Below are 26860 nucleotides of genomic sequence, written 5' to 3' on the forward strand. Positions count from 1 at the left end.
GGCAAAACCACAATTGCTTAAGATAATAATGAACCAAATACAGGTGTGTCTGCATGCAGCCAGTCATTTCTGGAAGAAAGTACATCCAAGAGGTGGAGTGGAAATTAAGCAGAATGATTGGAGAAGCCCAACACACTCCCAGGAGTGTGACTTGAAACTGAGCAAAAGGGAGCTGCAGTGCCCCATTGCTGAAATGGGAATGATATTTTACAGGAATGTTTCCTCTCTCAAACTCTCCCCACAATAATTAATCTCTTTCTAATTTTTCAGTATCTTCCCTGTATGTAGTTTGAGTCAATCAATTCTCTCATGTTTTACTATTACTATTAAAAGTTTAATAACTAGGAAATGGCTCCTCACATTCAAGTTAGTTGAGAGCTCAATCTTATGATTTCAATCACAGCTTTTTCAGCAACTTCGATGAGAAGATTGAAATCCTTGGAGGACTAAGAGAGAACCAAAAATGGTTTGCCTCAATTTATGTTTCTTTGAAATAAAACAGCAACAACAACCAGCTCTATCAGAGAGTTGAAAATATGATTCAGATCATTATGAAAAAACAGACTAACCAAAATAGTGATCAAGTTCAAACATACTTCTCCTCCCTCAGGAAAAGCCAATTTCTTTATCTGGAATCTACTAGACAATATCTAAATTATAGTGGAATCACTAAATAAAATAATTTCTTTTGTCCAAAAAACAATTTGCTGAACTCAAACGCCAATGGGTTCTTGCCTGAAATTGAAGTTACATTTTTAACACTTACCTTCCCAAGACTGTGGTGAAAAAAAACCCAAAGCTTTTATGATACCAACTTCTTTTGAGATCCATGAAAGACTACATACAGAAAGTGGCAGAACCTCCCTGGAGAATTCATTAAAAGATTCCTAAATGTTCAAAATAGTCCTTAGAAAGACTAAGATTATTCAAATAACTTTGGTATATCAAAGTCTTTTTTCTAAATCAAACCCAAGGTTCACATCATCATTTAAAGTGCATTGAAATTTTAAATTATGCTGAATGCAAAGTAATGAGGAAAGCTTGGATTTTCAGTGAAGTATATCTTTCTTATCAGTACAGAGACATCAATACAACCTTTGTAACATGGAACAACTTAAATAAGATTAATTAATAGGAAGCAAATGGTAACCTTCGCGACTTAGTACATTACTTGACCATATGCCTGACACTATTAATAAAATGGTTTCAATTTTTGGCCATTGATTCTGGATGACCTACAAGTAAAGACAAAAATGGAAGCACTTGGTATCTTCACACAGTGTCCAGTAAACAGAGTTTTTCATGATGTAGCATCTTCTAATTTATTCCAAACAAATTCCATAGATTACAAAAATTCTGATCTCTGATCTAAGTTAAACACTGATTTTGGTTAATCGGAATGATTCCATGAGGTGCATGTTAATAGGGAAGACCCACAACATTTAAGCTGTATATACATCTGAGAAATCTCAAATTCTAGGAATGCTTCTTCTGCTTAACTTCTTAAAAAGTTTGCTACACTGTGACAACTCAAATAAATGGCACCTTCCTCTACCTGGCCTTTCTCCCATTACTATCAGCCCAATACCTATATAAAAGTTTATAATAGTATAACTTCTTCCATTGTATCAATTATAACAAATACACAAGTTAAAAGCACAATGACTGCATGAGGGATTATAATGGTAGCGCCAGAAAACAAATATGAGTTTTTTAAAAAAACAAAACTAAACAAAAAAACACCAAGAAAACCCCAACAACTAACTACCAAAAACTCCCTCCAAACAAAAGAAGAACCAAAGAAATCACCAAAACCCCCAAACCATCAAAAAACCCACCACAAACTCAAAACCAAAAAGGCAAACAAGTGTACTGGTGAGAGATATTTTAAAAAGTACATCAGTCCTTATCAGTCATTACCAGGTTTAGATTGTTTTCTATCTGTAGTCAATAGACAACACCGTTCTTTTTCTAACCTAAGAACAAGGAAAACTTCACAGAAGTAAAGCAGTTAATAGCTGACTTCAAATGTAAGTAAACTGTATCAGCAAAGTTCAGAGGAATTCAATTTTACATTTAATCCAGACTAATTCATCTGGCTCCCATTCCCATCAGCAAATTACTGTATAAAGCTTTTGCTTACAAAAAGATAAGTTAGTTCCTTTAGACTATGAAAACCATTCATCATAAGAAAGGGGACTGCAAACTTAATAAAGCATGTTCTGTTAAAAGGTAAGATTAAAGTGTGCTTGCTGCAACATGTATTTCTCCTTTCTCACATGGCAGAGCTGAGTTACCATCTTTGTGAGTAGACTGATAGTTAATCTGAATCATTTTGTCCTATTCTGGGCTTCATATCTGTTTTCATCCTTATGCTTGAGTATTGTTGGAATGAGAACAGCTGTGAAAGGGCCCTTTACTATCAGCACATTCTGTGAAGGATCTATACATGGTCTGAGAGCAGCTTAAGGAAGACCGCTCTTATTCCAAGGAAAGGAAAAGTGACAATTTCATAAATCTTCTGCCAGTATTTAGCACCTTATTTTCAGTGACAGTTTCTATCATTTGCCTCTGATACCATCTTCATTCCACAGAAAATGTATTCAGAGGGAGTGTAAACTGTAGATGAAGTTGCATTAGGTAATTGCTTTTTTTTCCAATACATGACTTTAGATTTTATTCAAAGGCTACATTGTATTAACACCTCTGAAATCATATCATGTGCAGTAACTAAAATAGTTATCTTCTCACCTGTTCTCTTCCTGTTCCAGGCTCTATCTATGCTCCAAAGAAGGTGAAAGTTCATAAAGAGAAAGCAAAATCCAAGTTTAGACACCCAAACATATTTGCCATGAACTACATTTTCGAGTTACCTACAGGCTGGTTTGCACCTCAAGAAGGCACTGAGATAAGAACTGTTTACCCTCCTGCCCCATGCCCAAGAAAAGAATTCATATAAAGCTGCAGAGAGGGAATAATGTACCAAGTCTGTGCACATCAAATCTTGAAAAAAATGGGAATTCCTATAGATAACATTTTAACAAGAAATGTCTTCTGTACAAAAGAGCAAGGGAACAGGTAGATTGGAATTCACCATTTTATTTTGACCCTTGCTAAGCAATTTTCTCGTAAACTGCCATCCAAAAATTCAATTCCTATCTTGAAAGAAGATGGGGAATATGTACTGCAGGATCACAAATTAAAAGTCACAGTTAAAATCAGGCTGAAACAAAACGACAAACATTAGTTGCAGTTTCCATGGGCTGTAACTGACAGAGCCCCCAGTGTGTTTATTTAGGATGCACTCTAGTGGACATACATAAAATAAAAGCAAACAAAGATACAAATACTATGAATTAAAAATTTTAAAGGTGGCCACATTATTAGAATGATTTCGTAGCATGTTTTAATACACTGTCTTACAATTTGAAGGCTGCATAAAGGCTGAAATTTTCAGAGTCAACATGATCGGACATAAAATGTAAATGGACGTGAGTTACTTATCAATTTTTAAAATTTTTATCTAAATAACAAGATTCAGTTGTACATACTAGCTAAAAAGAGAAGCTTCATCTACTTATCCAATTAATCCATCCCTTTGAAACTTGGCACAAGAAGCTATTTTGCACACAGTGTTAATTAAAATGTGTAATTGGAACTGTGGTATCTTAAAGTATGTCCTTAAAATGATACTATTTTAACTGTTACTAATAAATAGAATCAAACTGTGACAAAATTGTTTTACTGCAATACCAAGCATAAGGGTATATTCATGCCACAGAAATTGCAAACCTATATCAATGCAGAATTAATGCAGATGGCAAAGCCTGACCACATAGTCACAAAAGTAGTTCCATTTTTCATTACTTCAAAGGTTACACAAATGTTTTTAAGTATTTATACCTCGTAAGCAACATTTTCTCTTTTGATTTTAAGGTTATTTATTTAAGATGTTCTAGTTAACAGCATCCAAAAAGCAATGTAGCAATAAAAAGGGCATAGGATTATTTTAATAAATATAGTTTATTTTTAGGGGAAAAATAATATAGTACTACGCTAAAAATGATTAGTGCTTATGTTTTTAAAAATGGATAGCATTATACCCAGTATGAACTGCAGGAAAGTGTATGCCTTTGAAATCTCTTTGTTCCTGTTTGACCGCATGGAAGATGCCGGTTGGCCGCGGTTATCCAACCAGGTGTGGAGATAAGCTTTGTTTAGGCCACCTTTTCCAGACGCCTCTCCATGTGGAGCAAGCAGTGCTGTCCTTAGAAAAGGCTGCTTGGTTGTTCAGGATCCTACGAGACTGTCATCTCCGGGGTTATGTCTCGAATGACCAATATCCTGAACCACCTGCATGCAGGGTTGGGTCTGCAGCTTCCAGCTGCTTCCTCTCACCTGCTGTTTTCGACCCTCGCCTGTCACTACAGGGCTTTGCAATGTGGGTGAACCCTTCGAGCCTGTGCAATGGATTTTTTAGGTGAGGCACAGCATGCGCAGAACTGGCCCCACCCTTTACTCCTAAGGTTCATCTGCCACAGCCTAGCGAGCTTGGACAGTGACAGTGAATACCTCAGGTTCTCTATATAAAATACATAAATCAACACACTAGACTTCAGGATCAGCAAATAACAAGGAGAAAATTTATTTACATCTTTCAGGTCAGTTGAAAACTTTCTTCTGCTTCTGCTGTGAGATCTGTTTTAGTCTGAAAAACAACAACAACAAAATCTAACATTTACTGGGGCGAGGTGGATCCAAACCCGGCTGGGGCAGAGGAGCCGGGGCAGCCGGCACTGCCCTAGGACGAGGTGGATCCAAGCCCAGCCGGGGCAGAGGAGACGGGCAGCAGGCACTGGTCGGGGCGAGGTGGATCCGAACCCCACTCCATGCCCTCGCGGCATCCAGTATGGGCCAAGCTGCGGGGCTGAGGGCTGGGATAGCCCGTGCGGGCCATTTTCACGGGCAGCCGCGCCCACGCCCTCCGCCCCGGGCTCCATTTAAACACACTTGGGCCTCTTCCGGCCCTCTGCGCTACCCGTGGGGAGGGCCCGCTCCTTATCCCTACCCTTGGCGTCTGGATTTCTGGGGAGGACCTGACACGTTATCTGTAGAATGTTGCAAGGGAAGCAGTGCCGGTACTTCCCTACTTCTATCACCATAGGACCGCACTGTAGCTGCTCGCTTTCCGTTGGGGAGCAGCCCCGGCCCCACGCCCCCGGCCCGGCCCGCCCCCGACGCGCGGGGTTGCCCCGCAACAGCGCCCGGCCCCGGGGACAGACCCACGTGAAACGCGCCTGGCGTCGTCTCTCCCTGAGCCGACTCCTCTCAGCAGAAGGGGTGTCCACAAAGCTGCAAACATCTTCAGTCAGCTGTGGCTGCAGCCAATTAGCAGCGCACTGCTCCTTCCCGATAATTTAGGGGCTATATGCGCGTGTCTATAAGTGCATACACACACGTAGATAAAGACTAGAAAGCAGCTCAGGGAAGAAAACATTTTTGGGATTTTAAGAGAAGGAACCTGAGCTAATACAGAATAAGGATTTTGTAGCCGAGTACATGGTGAGTTTTTCAATAAACGCTTTGTTATGGAAGTTAAGCTTTCAGCTTTAGAGTGACAAACTCCTTGGCTGACATTTACCTCAAATTTGAACAGCTGTTTGTTCTAATCGCAGCGCCTAATCAGGTATAAAAACACTCCGCAAACAATAGGAAGAATGAATTCAATTAATTAATCTGAAGCTGAACTGCGCGTACATTATCTTGGCAGGTCCCTGGCAAAAATGGAAGGCTGCAGAAGGACCTGTTCCTTGCAGAAAGGGCTGCGCCGGAGCGGTGGATTGTTCCCGGGGCGAGGAGCCGGTTCCGGGCTGGGAGGCGCTGCCCGTGCCTGCCGGGTGGGGTCGCTGTGGCCCCGCACACAGAGCCCCGCCTAGCCCGGCCCGGCCATGGCGGCGGAGCGTGGCCTTGCGGCCGAGGCCTGCGTGGGGCAGGTGGTGCTGCCAGGGGACCTGCTGCTGCTGCCCGCGAGCTACGGCGAGGACACGGAGGGGGAGCGGCTGCGGCTGAGTACGGGCGCGGCGCCGGCGGGGCGGCTGCTGTGCGGACCGGGGCTGCGGCGCAGCGGGGCCGGGCTGCTCGTCACCAAGTGCGGGCTCCTGCGGCACCGGCCCGCGGGCGGCGGCGCCTTCTGGGTGGACTCGCAGCAGAAGCGGGTGAGGACGCGGGGGTACCGGGACGGGTGTGCGTGTGCGTGTGAGCCTCCGAGCGCAGGGAGGCGCGCACAGACGCACAGAGGCGCCTGCGGGCATGTGTGTTTGTGTGCGAGAGAGTGAGACATCCCAGATCCGGCTGTGCCCCGTTGCAGTATGTGCCGGTGAAGGGTGACCACGTCATCGGCATCGTGACGGCCAAAGCGGGGGACGTGTTCAAGCTGGACGTGGGCGGCAGCGAGCCGGCATCCCTGTCCTACCTGGCCTTCGAGGGCGCCACAAAGAGGAACAGGCCCAACGTGCAGGTGAGCGGGCGCTGGTGCCGCAGCCGTATCCTTTGGTGAGTCTTGCCTTGCGTTTTAGCAGCTTCGCATAAGTAGATGCGCTTTTATAAGCCACTTGTTAAAGGAGGAATGTAGGTCTGTTTGCAATGATTTTACCATGGCCTTCTTTGGAGGTTTTTGTACTACTAGGCTGCGGGCTTTCAGAGGTTTCTTAAGACCACCTCTAGCAGAGTGGGATCTCTGGCAGGGAGCAGCCTTCCTCACTCTCTCGTTTTAGTTTTCCCATAATACTGCCAGCAGCAGCTGCAGTTCACAAGTAATGTACAACCAAACGGGCACTATGAAGTAAAAACAAACTTTTATGCCATGTGATGCTAGTATAAAATGTATGGGGGTTTTTTGGGTTTTTTTAACAACACTATTATAAATAGGTGTGTGGCACATGCCTGCCACACTTAATGTACTCAGGTGAAATATCATCACCAGAATGTAAAAATGGAAGAAAAATGTAAAGAAAAACAGCTTGATGTGATAAAAATTCTGTCCTTTTATCATACAAATTCTAGTAGTAGTACAAGATAACTGTTCATGGAGGATGCTGTCTGTAGTAGACAGTAAGTATACCAGTTTATTTTTCTGTCAGCACTGTTTTAAAACTATTTTGTGGCCTCTCTAGAGAATCTTTCTAAATAATCAGTATTTATTACAAATGTACAGTATGACCTCTATTACATTTGTTTTTTGACACTGCTTTGTTTAGGTGGGAGACCTGATTTATGGTCAGTTCCTTGTAGCAAACAAAGACATGGAACCAGAGATGGTCTGTATAGACAGCAGTGGAAAATCAAGTGGAATGGGAATAATTGGACAAGATGGCTTCCTCTTTAAAGTTTCTTTAGGTCTAATAAGAAAGTAAGTACTAAGGAATGTAAATAGTCACTTTACTGTGCAGTATGATGGGTGGGATTCCTCTAAGCAGTGTGGGCAATATGGTAATCAGTGTGTAGTTCTTGTAGTGCATTTATACCAGCTGTACTGAATGGAGTATGGGTATTGACCTAGAAGGAGCATTTATTTTTTCCTTTAAAGAGATTTAGATGCTCTCTGTAGTGTTACATAACTTATTTTTAGAAAGTGTTGTGGTTGCCAAGGCAGTATGGAAAATAAAGCTACTGTCCTGGGGAAATCAGACATTCAGGATAGTGTCTCAGGTATGTACAGACTACCCTGGAGTTTAACAATCGGAAATGCTTACTGTATTTTTTGTGCTTAAAGGGATGTACATTTGGCTGACAGCTGATAAATGGGGTTTTTCCACATTAGTACATGTAATTTTCCGAAGAAAAATAAACTGAATGCAAATAAAAATAACAGGATAAGTAAACTGCTAAATCCAGCAGTGAACCCATAATAAACAGTTCTGCTGGTCTTACTGATTGGTAACAATGTGGTGTCTGTAAATGTAAGTGCTTCTTCCTCTGACTTTTTTTGATCTTGTTTACAGACTCTTGGCTCCCAAATCTGAAATAATTCAGGAATTGTCACAATTGTACCCGTTTGAGCTGGTGCTGGGAATGAATGGAAGAATATGGGTAAAAGCAAAAACAGTTCAACAGACTTTAATTATAGTAAACATTTTGGAAGCCTGTGAGTATATGACTGCAGAACAGAGAAGACAAGCGCTTCCCAAATTTTCGGGAAACTGATGAGAGAAAACCTTGAGGATTCGTTTGCGATGACTGTAGGGTGTTTTGGTTATTTTTGTATTCAGATTTATATTAAAAGCCATTTTTTAAATTAAGTACTAGACTTTGGTTGTTCTTCATTTCCCTTTATCTACTCAGCTTGTTTTTGCCTGGTTTAGGAACTTGGGTTTTACTCACTTCTGTGATTATGAAGCCCTGTTTATGTTCATGAATTTTCTGATTGATGTGGAAATGGTTTTTAAAAGTTTTTATTCACTGTGAGTTTTGAATTGTAACTACTAAAGTCTTCTCTGAGAAAACGAGACATTTTGTAAACTGCATATATTTGCTTTTATAGTTGTATTAAAACTTCAAACAATACATGTTTAGTTGGAGTAGCAAAAAGTATCCCATGGATTATTCACTCTGGTCAGGTGCTCTATTTATACAGTGACATGATGTGATTATTTAATATTTGATGAGATTTGGGAATAGAAATGCATGTAGAGAATACCAGGAAGTAATTATGGGGCGTAGCGTAAAAGAATAATAGGGCGGTTAAGGCAAATAATCAGAGATGACCAAACATGCTCACAGTGTCCTCAGCCACTGTCCCTAAAAGATAACCTGCCTAGCAGTATTAATGAGATAGTGATTACGACAGAATAATAATAGCCCTGTGTTTCTTGATTCTCGACACTAGATTTATTTTCTTTAGTTGCAGCATGAAAACACCATACAGCTTTGCTTAATGTTTAACAAATTCAGTATTTTAGAAAAAAGTTGTATGAGGCTTCTTTGTGTAGTAGTTCCTCACATGCGTATAGAGGAGATGCTGTCCTAAGGAAGGGTAAGTTCTCTGTATTTTTGTATGTGAATACTTTGCTACCGTTCTCCTGAGAGAGAAAGAGACCCCTGAGTTAAGGGTGATTACTGATGCTGCTTCCTGGAGGAGAACCCTTGACTGTATGTACTTAATGAACTGCGTTGCAGCTGTTAGGCAGATATTTAGATCTGTGATGTTTTGTGGTTCTTAGTAAGCTAAATAGTTAGATAGCAATTGTTAAAGGAAATTTTAAAAAATGAACTAATTAGAATAAGCCTGAATACCATCTTAATTAAAGTGGAAACAAAGTTTTTCCTGTTTATTCTGTATTTCATCTGAAGTTTGATGATAGGGTTGTCTTAGGCATCTCTGTCATTTAGAAATGGCTTCAATTTAGAGCCACTCCTCTGAGTCATCCATAATATGCTTACCTAGGGCTTCCCCTGATACAGCAAAAACATAATTCTAATAGTTGCCATGTGAGTCCAGTGGCAGTGGCTACAATGCAGAATTCTTAGTGGGCTTCATTGGCCTCCCTATTAGGCATTTAGAGCATTGTTCATCTGGCTTGGTAGATCTTTAGTCATCTTTTTTCACTGGGCATCTCCCAGGTGAAGTGACTTTCATTCATATCCCATAAGCCTCTTAGGTCTATATGTCTTACTACACATGAAAAACTAAATTATTAAGGATTTCACTAACTCTGCTCTTCTCCAGATTTTTTTTTCAATTTTAGCTATCCAGGGCCTCTGCAAGTTGTTTGTTACTGGAACAATAGCTAGCATAGCTAGAAAAACACTTGCCAAATGATCACAGGGTGCTAACATGGTTTTCTCTGAGTGTTCTTGGATCATAGTAGTAAAACTACAGGAATGGGGAATGACTTGGATAATTTCCTGAAGAGTTGTGGCTTGAAATGCAATTATCCTTACCACCCCCCTTTTACCTAAGCAACCTTGTTTCTCTTGCAGAAGTCTGAGTCTCAAGCCTAACCTGCAAGATACATAACCAGTCCCTGTTGTAACATGCTGGTTTGGTAGGGCAGCAAATGGTGACCTTGAAAGGTCTCAAGTCAGTGCCCTGTTTTATACCACACATTATTCTGTCCCACTGTCAACTGCTGATCACCCAAATAGAAATGTAGTTGTTACAAACAGGATACGAAATTCAATAAAATATGCTTGTTTTTAATTAGCAAAATGGTATAACTATAAATTTCTTGGGGTTCAGCCCCTATGCGATCATTATAAGGATGTGCTGCACTTGTTTGTTTGACAGTTTGTGCAGTGGGAAAATAATGACCGTGGATATGAACAAAGTGGGTGTGGGAAATAATGCTTGAAAGTAAGTACACTTAGACACAGTACTAACAGAAGGCAATGTTTATGTTTTGGTTTTTGTTTTTGTGTGGTTTCGGATTTTTTTTTACATGGACAAAAGAAAACCTATGAACATTGCTCAAACAAATTACAACCTTTGACAAGCTTTATCTAATGAACAAAATAGGCAAAATCAAAATTATATCTTTGTGAACTTTTAGCTCTAGGTTGGTGACTAAACCAGTCATCAAAAAAAATGAAATAGAGCTTAATTCTAGGAAGAAAGACTGATCATGATTTAATCATGTATTCCACTGGAAGTCTTTCATGTGCCCTTTAAAGGCACATAAATCCATACCTTTCAGGAAACAGGAGTTGCAGAAGGATTGCTGTGGACTTGAAATGTACCCTGCTGAGTAAATAGCATGCCTTTTTGTTGCATTTCTCTGCATGATGTTTACCATTGTCAGTTTCAGTCGTTATTTAGTCATTCGTTTCAGATACTCTGTGACTCTGCAGTAGGTGCTGTGTTGTATTGTTTTTCTTCCTAGTGTTTTGATGAATGTTAAGTAAAGATTGTTGATGTCAACATGAACAATCCCTATACCGGAGATGAGCACAGCCTCTTAAAAAGAAGGTTCACAAAGAATTACATGGAAACTATACATTGAAAATATGAAATACATAGTTTGTGGCCCTTCTTAAGTTGATGTATAATGATCAAGAATGAATGCTAACAGAAAGTACAGATATGCAGTGTTAAAATTAAGTGTGATAGTAAGACATTTGTATTTTGCTGTAGCAGAAGATGCACAGACAAATAGTTTAGTGTAATAAGAGGATTAAGAGCTTAACTCTAAGGCTGTGGTTAGAGTGTGGCTGTAGCTCTGCTAGATTAGAAGTTTACTCTGCCTAACTATTCATTCCAACCTTACCACTAGGAGTTGGAACTGAGGCTTGCTGGCATGTGTATTTTATTCCTAGCCACGTTTTGTCAAAATGACACAAATTGACATCAACACTTTCAGCACCAGGGTATTTTGGTTTTATAACATGGATATTCTTTTAGTATAAGAGGCTGTGGATTTTTTCTCTCAAATTTTAAATACTGAGAGCAGCTCATCTACTGGAGAAGGTTAAGTTTGTTAGAGAAAGCCCAGTTTCCCCCATTAGAGTTTGGACAAATCTGAGTAACAGCTAAATCAACCAGGTGTTGTAAAACTTACAAGTTGGTCACCTACAATATTTACATAAAGAATATTTACACCAGATTTTCTAGCTACATACAGTCAACTTTGTGAGATACATTATTTGACTGTGTATAGAGACTTGTCTGAAGGACAAAGTAGGGCACTTTAGTTGTATTAGTAACACAAGCACCCTTGTGCCCACTAATGGCTTCTATAGATTCTAAGAGGTAAAACTACTATTGACTTCTATAGTAAGGAATTAAATGTGTCAGTTTTACCTCAATACCTTGAAAGAGAAATAGCCTAGAAACATGTTGAGTGCCTAGATTTTAGTAGAAACTATGTAGTAGTTCCAGGCAATTAACCAGGACAACTGCAGATAAAGTATTTCCCACTGATGTCCTGATCTTGCAGAAGTGCAGGTACTGCCTTTTCAGTGCTATCTTTGTGGGTATTTGGGGATGTTCGGGATCTTGCTTTTGCTTCTAGAGCCTGAAGCTTGATCACTATTCTAGTGCCTTGAACGATCATTAAAAATAACTGTTTTTTACTAGGCCTCAGTGTCCAAGTGGACAATGGAGAATACAAAAAAATCAGAATAACATTATAGGTAGCACTGCACTAAATGAGAAAAGACAAACTATAGACCTCAGAGATTCTATTTTGCTTACACATAGTAATTACACTTACTTGACATAAAGATATTAAAGACGGAAGGATACTCAGAGGACTAATGACCTCAACTGCTCTTTCCAAAGGCTTTGGTTATCTCTTGTCTTTTGGCTTTTCAGTGATTCAGTTTTATTAGGCTATTGCAAAAGAGATTTGTTTTAAGAATCTGTATACCACTAAAAAGACTTACTAATCCTTTCTTCCTGTTCTTGCCCAGATGGAGGGTGTTGCACCAATCTCTTCTTGGTATTCCAATGTGAACTGCTCGTGTGGGTGAAACTGATTTCAAAAGACCTGTAGTGTGACTACTGCACCCTAATCTTACTTAAAATAAATCTAAGATCTTGTGTCCTGGCTGGCTGTAAACAGACTGGTGCTTTTATTTCCTGAGAATCACAATGACATTGGAAACACCACCACTGTACAGCCTCCAAACATGAGATGGCTTTTGCCTGGCCTAGTGGAGACGTATGTCATTCTGCATCTGGGTGGATTTTGCCCTTAGTAGCACACAGGGGAGAAGTTGAAGCTGTATTTTTTATACCTTACATCGAATCTTACCAGCTTGGTGTCCAAAGTCTTAAATTAGCCTGGAAATCCTTCTACAGACATAGGGCCTAAATCCTGTCTTTCCTTGTTGCTTTTCAGATCTCCTGTTTCCTGATAGAAAAGGCAGTTTGTTTAATGTAATTTCTCAAACCATGCACTTGGTCTAAAGCTGATCTATAGAAGCATGATCCAACAAGAAAAAGAAATAACTTCTTAAATAGCACACAGCTGTGTCATTGTGTACATGAATTGAAAGTTTTGTAATGCTAGATCATGTTTTAGCATAGGTACTGATACGGTGCATTCTGGGTGACTTACACACAGGCATGCCAGGGAAATTTAATTAACTGATGTACAAGCAGTTTACAGACTGATAGTCTTCATTCACTTTAACTGCTATAAAACTGAATTATGAAGGCAGGAAGAGAAGGGCTTGTTGTGCTTCTTAAGAACATTGTTCAAAACCTTAGAACTGGAATAATTAATGCTGTTGTCTTCTGTGAAATGTTCTCTGTGTGTGTTAGAGAATTTATTATTGTCTTTAACAGGAAAAATGTTTGAATAACATCAGAATAGGTGTATAGAAAACCTAAACTATTATACATCAATCATAATATGATATTAGGAGGGGAAAAACAAAAACCCAAAGAAGTCAAATTCCCATTCGTCTCTCCTGCGAAAATTTCACTATCTTTTCTGCTCAATGAAGGGAAAGAGAGTCTAATAAGAATTAATTGTTGCTGCACCTCCACTTAATGCAACACAGTAGCTTTTCATGGAAAGCAAGCCTTTCTGGAGGTGTAGGTAGAGAAGGTTATAGAGTCTATTTTTATGATGCCGTATTTTTTATGTGTTTACTTGATATGTGCATGCATTCAACGGATTTCATTGCTTTGTAAAGTAGGAAGATATCCTTGGACAGAATCCAGATGTGACCTCAGATTTTTCTGCATTTTTTGGACCCTTTTTACAATAGGGACAAATGGAGTCAGAGTCATTTCTGTGATTATCAAACTGCTTATTCTTCTTGCCTGGTGCCTTGTCATGGAATCCTACCCCGGGAACAGAATAAATGAAAAGATGGGTTTATTTTGTGATAGATGTTTTGTTGTTTTGGGTTCCCCCCCCCGGCTCCTTCAGCAGTACTGGCTACCTGGGAATTGTGAAGGCCAGCTGCCAGGTTGTTAGAGGTGTTATGTTCAAAAGTATCATTAAGAAGAAAGTTTTGTTTGTGTGCTTTCCATGGAAAAAAAATAAAATAATGGAGCTGCTGTTCTAGTATTGCCAAATGTTGACAGCTGGATCCACAACTGTTATAAAATTCAGAAGAAAGGAATGTTGAAAGCCTGCAGAAACTAGAGGTTTAATTAGACAATAATGTCTGACAAAATTTGCCCATCATTTTTTTGGTGATAGTGTTTTTCCAAAAAGTGCTGTGTCACCGTGCAAAGATACATACATAAATTCCAATGCTGTTTGCATTTAAAAAACACAAGAAAGCCACTTCAGCACATGTTTAGTCATGACAGGAAACCTTCCCACACTGATTAAGGAGAAAAAGTAGAGGTACTGTTGCATGTATTTCTCAGTTAAAAAGGCAGCCCAAAATTCTGAATCCTTCCAAATTCCCCAGCTCTTTCAGGTAATGCTGTTTCTGCCATGGACTTTGCTTAGGTTATTTTTAATTGCTGCTAACACTGAGTGACTAAGGCTTTTTATAATCCATTTGACTTAAAAAATAAAAAAGGGGGAGGCTGTATAGATAAAAGCGTAATTACCACCATTTTGGGCAAAAAGGCCCAAAGTCTTTTCCCTGTAACTGCCTGAGCCCATGCCATTCTGACATGTACAACCCAACATGCCGGAACAGGGCTTTGTCTTGCAGGACTGCTGTGCCATGTGACTTTCTGAGAGCACAAGGTTGCTTGTGTCCCTCCTGAGGGAGGAGGAGAGCATGGTCTTGGAGCAGCCAGGCTCTCGGAACCAGGGTGGGGGTCTGGTGGGGTGCCTGGGCAAGCTTCCAGATGATTTCAGGCTCATTCAAATTTATATGGCTTGTTGCCTCCAGTTTGATCTGTGCTAGATCAGAATGGCAACGCTGCTGTTGCTTCTCATTAGCTGAGAACTTGTTTTGTGGTGAGATCCCTCAGAAAAACAAGCTCTGCGCTAAAGATAAACAGAAACTGCAAAGAAGGAATAAACTGAGCAGGGCTAACCAGAGTGGCTGGTAACTCCCAGTTAAGAGAGAAGAAAAGGACCTTTGGTCTAGGTAAGTTTGGGTCATGATGAAAAACGATGGCTCTGGTTGGTTTTTGAATTGTAGACTCTTTAGTGCCATCAGAGGGGTTATATTCATTCTCCCGGGCTGCTGTTGTGTTTACGACCTGTCATTGCTACCTTTTTTTTTTGTTGTTTTTTGGAGTTCTAAGTACCAGGCTAACAGATGACCTCCGGAAATAGTCCCAAGGTATTGAAAACCAGTCCCCAGAATTTCTGGCTGGAGTGGTTCCTAATGACCACAAGCTTCTGAAGAGCATATTTGTTTAAGGATGTTGTGACATGTTATTGGCTGGCTTATCTGAACAAGTATATTCTTGAATGCAATATATATGTAAACGTTTCAAGTGCCTCATTAATCAGATTACTTGAATGAAAAACTCACTACATTCTTGGACTCAAGTCGTTAGGGAGATTTTTTTTTTCCTTGCATATTTAAGCACTGTATCCCATAATATATTTCATTCCTTTCTTTGCTTAGGCAGAAGCTCACCAAAGCCCAATGAGCAGACACTGGGTTCCGGGAAGGAGCAGAAGACTTTGATCGGCTCCAGCCGCTAGCAGCGGGGATTATCCCCCCGGAGCCGGGCCGAAGGGCACAGCGCGGGGCCGGGTACGGCTGGTGCCTGCGCGGAGCGCCGCGGGGGCGGTGCCGGCGGCCGCGGAGCCGGAGCGGTGGCGCTGTGAGTGGGGGAGCGGGGCCGCGGGGTGGGGGCACGGCCGGGGGGCAGCGGGGCTGCCGCTGTGCTTGTCACGGGAACGGGCTGTCCCCGCCACGGGCTGTTCCCGCCAGCTGCTGCCCCGGCCCGCCCGTCCTCCCTCCCGGCCCCGCCGGCGCGCGGTGTGCGAGGCTCGGTGTGCGGGGTGAGGCGGCGGCGGCAGCGACTGCCGAGACTGCCCCTGCTGAGCAGCGAGGGTCGGACCGGGCGCGTTTCTCACGCCATTCCCGATGGGTCGGTTGGGCCTTGGGTGTGATCGCACAACTGAAGAAATCCGCCGAACGCACCTTTGGGCTGCTCGAAGGACCAGTTTAGAGTCCTCCCAGGCTTCTCTAGAACCATAGGGACAGGGTTGCTCATCAGACCTGGTTCACAGCAGGCAATGCACAGGGGAAAGGAGGTTGTGGGGGACATTGTTCTCCGCTGGGTGTATAGCAATGTGCTGCAGCCTCGTTTATGCACAAGAGCCCCCTGCCCAAGGGGGCAGAGCAGAAACGAGTATCCATTTTCTTGCGGTTTTGCGTTTAGTAAGAAATAATTTTGTGGTTATGAATATTATGTGTAGTGTGAGGAATGTGGACGTTAAAATACAAGCAAGGCCTAAGAATCTAAAAAGGTGGGAAAATAATTCTTAATTTAAGCTTGAATCTGCAGCAGTTGGGATTCTTGAACCTGCTGGGTTGGAACAGGAGGGACCACGTGCTGCTTGGCATCTGCTGTGTTTTCAGTGAATGCTGATTTGCATTCTAAGTGGGTCTGTTGGTGTTTCCCTTCCTCCATCACCTCTGCAGGCTGACACAGCGTGCAACTTTCCTGCTCTGGATCACCAGCGGACCAAGCAGTGAATGTAGCCTGTATTATCTTCAGAAAAATACGTTTTGCAGTTCTGTGCTCCAGATATGGTGTCCCATCTCCATGGTATCTGCATTTGCTATTGATCAGAGATTTGAGTTTTCCCATACACAGTATCCAGCTGCCTGTTCCCTCTGAATACACTAGGAGGTGGCAAGATTTCCGAAGTTGCGTGCCAGAGCTGTTTGCTCTCCCTTACTCAAAAGAAAACGCCTGCTTATATATTGGGTTTCTTTAAAACAGTCCGAGAATGGGGAGATTATTTTGTTTAGCAACAAACTTCCTTTCAAAGGAAGGAGTTTGGTTTGCTTGCTTGCTTGACACAGCAACTTTCTGTTCAGCTAGAGGCAAGAGCAGTGTTGTAGGAAATTCAGTAATGAACCATGCGCAGACCAGGAAGAAACCTTAAAAAGATGACTGTTACTCTTGACAAAAGGGATGGTTTCTTAGGTCTTTAGCAAAAAGAAAACTAAAAAATGCCTCATGTCATGAAAATTGCTTACAGTTATGCCATCAGAAATGTTAGGAGGCCTCTCTTTGCATTGATTTTGGCATTTAAATGATGATTTATGTTGGGAGACACCTCCTAAGTTTATCCAGTCAGATCCCCACTGAAAGCAAGGCTAAAGTTTGAAGGTCTGTCAGGATGCAGTATTTTGTAATCCTTAATGGTATTTAAAAGCTCATGAAATCTTGATGAGCATGTTACCAGGTTATTGTGAATTGTAAATTTTCTTTATAGGAGTTAGCTTAGAAAGATGTTTGTAATCATGACTCATTTATGGGGGAATGGCTCATAAAAAATCAGCTCAACTTGTTTGGGATACACAAGTTCTGACAAAGCTCTGAAACATTTTTAGGCTTGGTAAAGAATGTCTTGGGGAAGTTGGGAGTGGGAGAGAAGGGAAGAACAAGCGGTGGTCAAAGCCATTTTAGGCTAGAGAGTATTTGCTAGTGTAGCTCAACTTGTGAGAGTGTCCACTGAGTGTTCCCACTTTTGGTCAGTTTCCTTTTCAGGAAAAGTATGTAAGTAAATCTGTTTGGTACCCGGAGATTTATCGACAATTTAAAAACAGGCTTTCTTCTTTGTTTTTTTGCTGGTTTTTTTTATTTTGTTTTTTTTTTGACACAGCTGCAATGGGTCCTGTTTATACTGCTAAAATAAATGTTTAAGGATAGCTATCCCTCCGAATGACAGTTTTTTCTCTAGTTGTGAGTGGGAGGGGAATGAAACATCTAGGAAACCATGTTTTAACTGGTCTTGAAAAAAATGAAGAGCAACTGGCACTTAAAACAGGATTAAGATTAAGGTTGTTTAAATTCTGATTAGCTGCATACTCACAGATGATAAAATATCTCACTGTTATTTGGAGAGCTCTTGTGGTCACTACAAAAACACAAAAAAAGATGTTTTTCTTTGGCCTCTAGTCTCTTCAGAGAAGTGCTTGTTCTCTTCTGTAAGTTTTAGCAGGGTTGAGAGACTGCAGATCCGATAGTTCTAGAGAAAATTATGTTTTTTAGCAAAGGGATTTTGGCGCTAAAGCAGGTAACCACACATAGAAATGATGGGTTAATTCACTAGTACAACCTCTAAACTGAATTTTCTTTCCTAATATTATGCATTGTGATGGCTTTCTAATTGTTTCCAGAGTAGTTTGTATTGTTTTGTCATATAGTGTTCATGTGTGAAAGGGTTAGACGTAGAATAGTCTGAAACATAGAGAAGGTATTGCTTGTAAAAATGCACAGTTCTACAGAAGGGCATCGTTTCGCATGCAGATCTTAAAGCTTTGTGCCATGTTCTCAGCTTCAGAAAACCTCTCTGTAATTCCTGTTCCCTGTATCTACTCACCCCATAAAAAAAGGTAACCATGTGTTCAAGTTTAAAAAAAAAAAGGATGAATGATTATGCCACCTTTAAAATAGTCTTGCCCTGGATTGGACAGCTGTTCTTTCGTAAGCTCTGCAGGGTGAGTGGGGCAGGGATTGCTCAAAGACACTGAGAGCCCGGTCCTGGCCGCGAGGCAGAGGCTCCAGAGCTGTGCTCCTGCCAACTCGCCACCCGTGGCAGTGCAGTTTGTCTTCTCTCCTGCCTGCGCTCGCGGGGGGGTTGCTGCTGGTGGCTGATGCTCCCGCAGGCTGCATGGGTTCTGGTGAGTGCCTGCACCTCTGTGTTACAGGCGTATGGGATGCTCTGTCGTCTCTTCTCATGGATTATGGTTTACGGGATGCTTTGTTGTGTCTTCTTATTGCTGACTGCCCTTTGATGTTTAGAAACTCATAGAGTTTGATCGCAATGCAGTTTTGTTTGTATTTTAAGGTGGGGTGGAGGGTAGTGAAGACCTTTTGAGCTTCTGATTTCCTTAATAAACAGCAGCTAAACAGAAATTAAGCTGCTAGTTGCAAATACTCAGCTGTTTTCCAGTGAACCACTTGGGGTTCAATGACATGATGTGTCAGGGCTCAGCCTGTCTTGCTAGCAAATGTTTTAATAATCCTGCCTGCTGCTTCCCATGCATATTTTTCAGAGTGGTTCATTATGGTGGTTTCTTAGCAGAGAAGGAATTTTGGTATCATCATGTAGAGCTGCATCTTTCTTTTCCCTATTTATATAAGTAGCGAAAAAATCACATACTTGAATAGGGGTTTTTTTATCATTGTGTGGAAACCAAAGAGTCCAACTAAACTAAAGACATGTGTTGACTAAGCTTAATGATCTCCTCTATTAACAACTAACAACCAAGTAGAAGCTGGCTTTTAGTGGTGCTAATAGTACTAACATTAAGAATAATAATGCTAATAAAAAGTGTTGTGAGAACTACTCATTAATCAGCTGCCACAAATTTGGCAACATTTTTCTACACCAATGATGTGCACAAGGGATTAATATTTGTGTTTTAACCCCCATCCCCATCTTCCTGTAACTAAGAATTAGGAGAAAAACAGTTCTTGATCAGACAAGATTGAAGTCCAAAGAATAGTTGGGTAATTAAACTCCGTGAGGGAGCAGGGCTGCCTTTTGTGTATGCCACAGCGATTATAAGTCTTAACACAAGGCTATTACTGCATTACATACATTTGGAGTTACACTTTGGTCATTCCAAAACTGGGATCAGGATGGTCTCTGATAGGTGTCAGAGGCAGATATCAAAAACTTGTCATTACAGCATGACTTCTGTTTGACCAAACTATACAAAGAAGGCAGATATGGTCAACGAACGTTTCCCTTGGTTAGAAATAAGCAGTGAAATAGGGTAGAATCTGTTCTCTTATCTGAATTACATTCATGTAAACTGGCCTTGTTTCGTGCTTGGGGTCATGGATTACTCACATTTTTAGATACCATGATACTGCCTTCCATGGAACCAAGTATGCTGTTAAAAGAACAATGTGATTTTTCTTTTCCCAGATGGTTTCTAGCTGTTTCAACAAACAGGCAGTTAGTTTTATTTTTTTGCCAGTAGTATTCTGGAGCTAGTTTTAAGGATGGAAAGGAGTTTTCCTCACAGAAAATTCTGAACACAAAAGTGAGGAGCTGCTCCTAATTCTTACTTTATGAATTCTTGCAACAGCTAGCTGTGAAGATAATGCATATGTATGGTTTATTGCCAGTGACAGATCAAAGACTAATATTTTCTTATATTCATTTGAGTGGGAACTTCTCACATGAAGAAGTGTATATTGATAGCAATAGTTACCAAAATATTCTCTCAGGAAATAGGATTTCGCTGATGGCTGTGAAAAAAATTGATTCTCCATATTGTGTAATGCTGCAGTTGGGTGACTGCAAATCTTGTGATGTAAGCCTACAGGGACTTCTTATACTGCCAAACTTCCAGTGACTTTTGTACCAGTTGTTGCTCAGAGCTGGATCTTGAATTTTGTCCATGAGACAGAGCTAATTGTGATTTCCAGCATCCTCATTAAGTGAACCTGCTTCACTGGAACGTGGCTGTCAGCCCTTTCCAGGCTTGTGAAATGTGGAAGGGTCAGGATTGGGTTGTGGGGGGTTTGTGGATGGAAGGTGGTTAAATAAAATTGCTACCTAACTCGAGTCACTGGTAACCACAGGCACTGTTTGTACTTTCACAGACGTGAGCATGCATATATAATGGTTCCCATTGCAGTGTTATCAGTTCAAACTGATGGGTGTGAGTTCAAGTTGCTTGCTCCTGAAGTCCTTTCTGCTTTAGCAAGAGGGAAAATTAGTTATCATATAGCAGCAAGGTGCTGTCCCAGGCATATTTGTAATGTTGGATCACTGTGTGCAATAAAATGGTTGCAAGTCTACATATTTCTGTCTGCAGGCATGAGCTCTAATTTTGGCTTGGTGCCTGCTTTGGTTCTAGTGGGGAACTGTAAGGCCTATAAAACTTTGCTGGTTATGTTGAACCAGATATAGCAGGTTTAGATTTATTTTTTTGCAAGTATATTTGTAAATTTCACTAGTTAATATAAATCAGAGTGTGTGTAAAACAGTTAATCTACAGAAAGAAACCACTGTCTTGTAATAATTTAAGTTACGGGCTAACACAGAGGTCATCTTGTTACAGGCTCTTTATTACACCCATGCACTTCAACCATCTTTGTCTTCATTGCATCTAAGCACTTTAATAATTAATGTTTGTGTCAGGCTGGTGGAAGGAAAAGGTAAGAATATCTTGTTAATACCTAGTTTTGATGTGGATCAGGCACAGAACTGCAATGTAATCTAGGTCTTTTAAAACCTAGTTCAGTACATTAATAAATATACAGATCATCTCCACTCAAACGAAAAATACCCATGTGAACTTTTAGTTGTTGTTTCAATCCAATTCCTTCTTCTCCGGCATCATTGATGTCTAGTGTTAAAGCTGCTTTCTTCTTTCTATTCACAGAAATGTCCTTCCTGCCTGACTTAGGGGTATTCACCATGGGCATGTGGTCTGTTGGCCTTGGAGCCATTGGTGCAGCTGTGACAGGGATTGTCCTTGCTAACACTGACTTATTTTTGTCCAAGCCAGAAAAGGCTTCATTGGAGTTTTTAGAGGAGATAGAGCTAAAAACTTTGGGATCAGGTAAGATTCTGGATATTTCAGCCCACCTTCTTCAATAATTGGACTTTGATAAGAACCTTTGTAAGGCATGGGTTGGAAGCAGTTCTCTTAGTCTTTTCTAGTTATAACATGTAGTAGTTGAGTGTCCTTGATATCCAATACTTCTGGTGAAGGAGAACCAACCAAAACTGTTATTTCTGGTTGAAACAAGAAGCACTTCTACAATCAATAAAGCAGTAATATCCTGTTATGCATATAGTTTTTCTTTTTTTTTCTGATAGAGCTGTATTTGAATATGAAATTCTCTGCAGTGCTTTGTGTTGGTCCTTAAAGCATTAATCATTATAAACAAGAATGGCTTATATTATTATTGATGCTGTTTCTCCTGTACAAACAGAACAAAGGACATTCAAAGCTGGTGAACTATGGAAGAAGAATGGTGCAGTGATCATGGCTGTGCGAAGACCTGGATGATTTTTGTGCAGAGAGGTACTTGCTGGGCTTGGGGATTAATTAGGAAGAATTAAGGGCTACTTGAATAGATTCTCTTAGATTCCTTTTAAATAAAGGGGAGGGACAAATAGGGCACGCATCAAACATGTCTAAGATATCTGAAAGGTCTTATTTCCTAGTTCAAACTGATTGCCAGCTAATAGCATACTTAGTTTCCTTTGCAGCTTGTTTGTATAATCCAGGTCCTGAACACCTTCCTCTCTGAAGGTGATGGTTACATGATATTTACATCTGCCAGGGACCTAGCCCATGGTAATTGGAAAGGGTGATTGCACAAAATCCATTTGATAATGATTCTTATTAGCCAGTTGTGTTCCAGATGTCCATATTAAATCTCTCTGAGCCAGGTAGTCTCTGGTCCAGAGCAGCCCATAACTGTACTGATAGAAAGCCATCAGATAACACTCAGCAAAAAAATAGAGATGTGCATAAAGGTAGTCACTCACTGTTGTAGGTGCTGAATGTGAGGCAGAAAGGTGTCTGAAGATAAGAAGTTACTGTTCCATAAAAAGGTGGGTTGGGAAACAAAATTTAATGCTTAAGTTGACGTTAGGCCCCTTGGGTGAAGCTCCTCTAAAGGAGACACATAAAATATGATTTGAATGTACCAGGTGCCTGGGAACAGCCATAACTTGTACTTTAGCCATTATATTTCTAATAGCTATAGGGAAAAATAGCTATTATGTTGTTACACATTATAACAAGGAGTAAGTAATATTGTAATCACTTCATTAAGGCATTTGCTCCTGTCAGTACTAGCTGCTTAAGTATGTGTAGAATTCATGGAAGGTTAAAGATTAAAGTACTTTGCTCTCTGAGCAGGTGTAGCGTAGGTAGGAGAATGTACTTACATGCCTGACTGTGACTTTCACATACAGTCACAGTCAGAAAGGAATCCTTGAGTTATTTTCTTTTAGTTATTGTTATTATTAATGCAGACTTCCTAAGTAGAAATGAACAGCACAAATCAAAAAATTGTGGGTTTTTTCCTTTCTGGAAAGAACTGAGGACAAAGAAATTTAATTTTATAATTTGGATTTTTGGTTTAAAATGTTACATTTTTAACAGAGCTACTTGCACTACTGATTTGCTCATTAAGGCAAAGAGTTGTTTTGTCTTATAACTGTGAAACCATTTGAGAAAGCTTTTAAACTGTCTAAACTTAATTTATTTTTGATTTTTGTATACTCAAAGTATTTTTGTGAGTTGCCTCTTGCAGTTGCCTTTTTTTTGTCCTTTAATGTTATTCCATAGCATGAAAGCTGCTTCTTTCCCTGCTGTCATTGACTCTGAGCTAGTGAAATGAGTCAATGCAGATCACTTGCCATATCTGTTAATCTGTAGGCAGTAGGTCTTGGATAACACTCTGTTTGAAACCTCTGGGATCTTTGTACAAACTGTGGGAGCTGGGATTCCTTCGAGAGAACAAAAAACCCAGCACATTCAGTGGTGACTTACACTCTTAGACACCAGAAAAAGTAATATTGCCTCTGGGATACTGAAGGTCTAGGAAGAAATTCCCCAATTAGTTTTACTGGGGGACTTAGGAGGGAGAGTGCAACTGCACTCCATTACTTATTTTGGACTTGTAAAGCCTGCTCCTCCACAGAGCCCTCAAAATACTTTGCAGAAGGGCTGATAATGATGGATTTCAACTTGGGAAAAAGGATTTGAAAGTGATGTGCAGGCAGTATCTTTGTACCATTTGTAAATACTTCAAAACATAGTTGAAGCCCTTATACAGGCAATGTATATCTACAGCTTTGAGTTAAAAGTATGTTTTCTTCAGTATTTTTAGTATTTTATTCCGTAAATGCTCAAAAATGTCTCACTCCTCCATGCTTAACAAAGAATTTTAGTAAATCTGATAAAGAGCTGCCTAGGAGTACAGCTAGCTTATTGTCTGTTTTACAGATCTGTTTCTGGTTTGCACGTCAAGCTAGGGTTTATGTATATTTCTGATGGTCTTGAAATTCAAGGAGCAACTCTCCAACCTCCATTTACTAACTGACATGTTTGGTGTTTTTTCCTTTCCTTAGGAGGCTTCTGAGCTCTCCTCTCTGCAACCTCAGCTGTCCAAGCTGGGTGTCCCTCTCTATGCTGTTGTGAAAGAAAAGATAGGGACTGAAGTGGAGGATTTTCAGCATTATTTCAAAGGAGAAATCTTTCTGGATGAAAAGGTACAGTGAAGTTCGTGTTCTCCTTTTGCTTAAAAACAAACCAATGAATGCCCTCTTTGAAGAGCTTGTATAAATAATATAGATAAAATGTGGACCGAATGAAAGAGGATTTAGTGGTAGTTTAAGAAGTTAATTAGCTTTGCTTTTCTATATATACGCCTATCCTGCTCAGCTTACAAACTGCTGTGTTGCTATGCACTGATAACAAGGTGTTGCAGGATTATTCCACCCCTTTAACAGGTAAACAATATGGCCTGTTAATATTTATTCCTTTCTTCTGCTGGCTGTGTGAATTGTTTAAGATGTATGAATCAAGGTTTGAAGGTGACAGATACAATTAATTCATGTACAACCCAAATTGCAGTGATATGGTTTGTCCCTGTACAATGGCATGTGCTGTATTGACAATCTCATGTCCTACAAAACCACAGCCCTGCTTTCTCCCTAAACCAGAAGACACATTTTAAAATCATTTGGCTTCTGAAGAAAAAAGAATATGTAATACTCAAAATCAACTAGAAGATACCTTTATTTTCTCTCCCTACTCTGCTTGTGTAAAAGAATCAGGCTGAATTTTACAAAACAACCCAACCAAACTAACAAAAAATATGTTTGTCACAAAGCACCCACCCTTGTTGTCAGCAATAGGGATGTAGGTGTACATGGAGCTTAAATACCTGTGGATGAGCTTAAAATCCACATAAATTGTGGCAATGCTACTAGTTGGCTGTGTGGAGGTGAGTGGTTAGATAGCATGTTAAAGAGGTTAATTCACATGCTCTTTCTTTTTAGCTGTGCTTTTGTGTGTTGTTAACTTTCGCGTGTTGTTAACTTTTCTTGAATACAGGGTTCACTGGTTTTCTGAATTCAATTTTGGAGGAAAATTCTTTTTCACTTTGTTTGCTGAGATATTTTCTGTTTCCCTGCAGAAAGGCTTTTATGGTCCACGCAGACGAAAAATGATGATGTCAGGCTTCTTTCGTGTTGGAGTCTGGCAAAATTTCTTCCGTGCTTGGAGAAGTGGATATAGTGGTAACCTGGAAGGAGAAGGATTCACCCTGGGAGGAGTATATGTGATTGGGGCAGGAAGACAGGTACTACAGGCTTTTATGTCTACTGTGAGACCAAAAGTTTGTTTTCTGGAATTGTTCAGTTGCTGGGCAGTTGATCTCCCATGAGGAGACCAGTGTATGAAGTTCTCCCTTTTGTTTTTGACTAGGGTGTGTTACTGGAGCATCGTGAGAAAGAATTTGGAGACAAAGTCAGCCTTCCATCTGTCCTTGAAGCTGTTGAGAAGATAAAACCACAGGCTTCATAACTGGAAAAACAGTTGCACATGTTTCTGATTACAGCTTGAAATGTGGAATGCATCCACTTATTGAACGTGCAGTTTAATTACTTAACTATTTAGTGATCAGTGTGCAGGAAAGGTTCTCTGTTCAAACACAGAAAATGATGAAAATCTTCTTGGATTGTTTTTTGTTCCTTTGCAGCCTTCCAGGTGGTCAGGATTTCAACTGCTCCTTTGTATCTGACTGGATTAATGAAAGGCTGGGTCTAAAATTTGACCTAGCCTAGATGTTTTCAGTCAGAGACAGTCAGCTGAAAACCTGTCTACCTAGGGGAACAAAACTCTGCTACAGCTGGCGTAAAGGAGTACAAGTTGGGGTTGAAGGATAATAAAACTTTATGTAAATTAAGTGCCTTTGTTTTCTTCTTTTTCATTAATCAGTTATGCAGGCTTAATTGCATCATTATGGATGAAATCCTGACCTTTTTTTTTTAACATTCAGCCAGAACTGATTATAGCCAAAAATATCTATGTGCTCTCCAAAGTCTGTTCTTCACAGTTCCCCTGAAACAATGCTAGCAGTGAGGATTTTGAGTGATTCTTATGTTTCATTTGGAAACTAAACAGAAATTGGACTCATATGCTACTATACATTGAAATTTGTGTTTGATCATTTTGGGGGATAGAGGAAGGAACAAGAGCTCAGAGAGTAGAGCAGCAAAGTCTACATATAGCAAACTGACGACATGCTATGGCCTTCCAAAAGAGGCTCTCCTCGAGGTCATGGACAGGTACAGAGGACCATGTATTGCCTCTGTGTTCAGAGCTGCATAGGTAAGTATGCCCATGAATGGGGTTGGATTCTCAAAGACATAAACTGCCTGACTGGATGGAAATGGTCTCCTCTGAATGGCATTCATAGCAGCCAGGCCTTGCTTCATGAAATGAAGAATTGTGCTTGAGGGATTCTTGCCCTCTGAGTTTTACTGCTGAAAGGCAGTACCAGTATCCTGCAAGCTTGCCTGACATAAGGCTCTAAAAAATTCAGAGCATTGCATAAGTGTCCACTGGTCTGCAGTAGGTGTGTGGTTAACTGGGGAGTGCAAGTGGTAGGAAACAAAAGAGATGCTAAAAGAAATGGGTGTGAGCTACTGTTAAGAGTTCCAAGATGCTACTAATAAAAAATATCTAGCAGTAGGAGAATTCTGGATTGTGGCTCCTGTGAAGTTCTGAGTTTTCTTTCTAGAGGGAACTA

At 40.5% G+C, this 26860-nt stretch overlaps 2 protein-coding genes across 4 annotated transcripts; both read left to right on the forward strand.

Moving 5' to 3' along the window:
* The first annotated feature begins 5935 nt into the window (after positions 1–5935).
* EXOSC3 (exosome component 3) lies at positions 5936–8297 on the forward strand. The gene is made up of 4 exons (XM_071563563.1): positions 5936–6215; positions 6368–6517; positions 7257–7408; positions 8001–8297. The coding sequence occupies exons 1-4, from the start codon at positions 5949–5951 to the stop codon at positions 8200–8202; spliced, it is 771 nt and encodes a 256-aa protein (XP_071419664.1). The 5' UTR covers positions 5936–5948; the 3' UTR covers positions 8203–8297.
* A 7156-nt stretch (positions 8298–15453) lies between these two features.
* Positions 15454–26014, forward strand: PRXL2A (peroxiredoxin like 2A). 3 transcript variants are annotated; one of them, XM_071563703.1, is made up of 6 exons: positions 15454–15627; positions 21463–21642; positions 22019–22110; positions 24174–24314; positions 25244–25408; positions 25534–26014. In XM_071563703.1, the coding sequence occupies exons 2-6, from the start codon at positions 21465–21467 to the stop codon at positions 25630–25632; spliced, it is 675 nt and encodes a 224-aa protein (XP_071419804.1). In that variant the 5' UTR covers positions 15454–15627; positions 21463–21464; the 3' UTR covers positions 25633–26014. The 3 variants fall into 3 exon arrangements, with proteins under 3 accessions (XP_071419804.1, XP_071419803.1, XP_071419802.1); XM_071563702.1 differs by having other exon boundaries at positions 15456–15697; XM_071563701.1 differs by lacking the exon at positions 15454–15627 and adding an exon at positions 18582–18738.
* Positions 26015–26860: the final 846 nt, after the last annotated feature.

Source organism: Pithys albifrons, chromosome 9 (genome assembly GCF_047495875.1).
Source record: "Pithys albifrons albifrons isolate INPA30051 chromosome 9, PitAlb_v1, whole genome shotgun sequence".
NCBI lineage: Eukaryota > Metazoa > Chordata > Aves > Passeriformes > Thamnophilidae > Pithys > Pithys albifrons.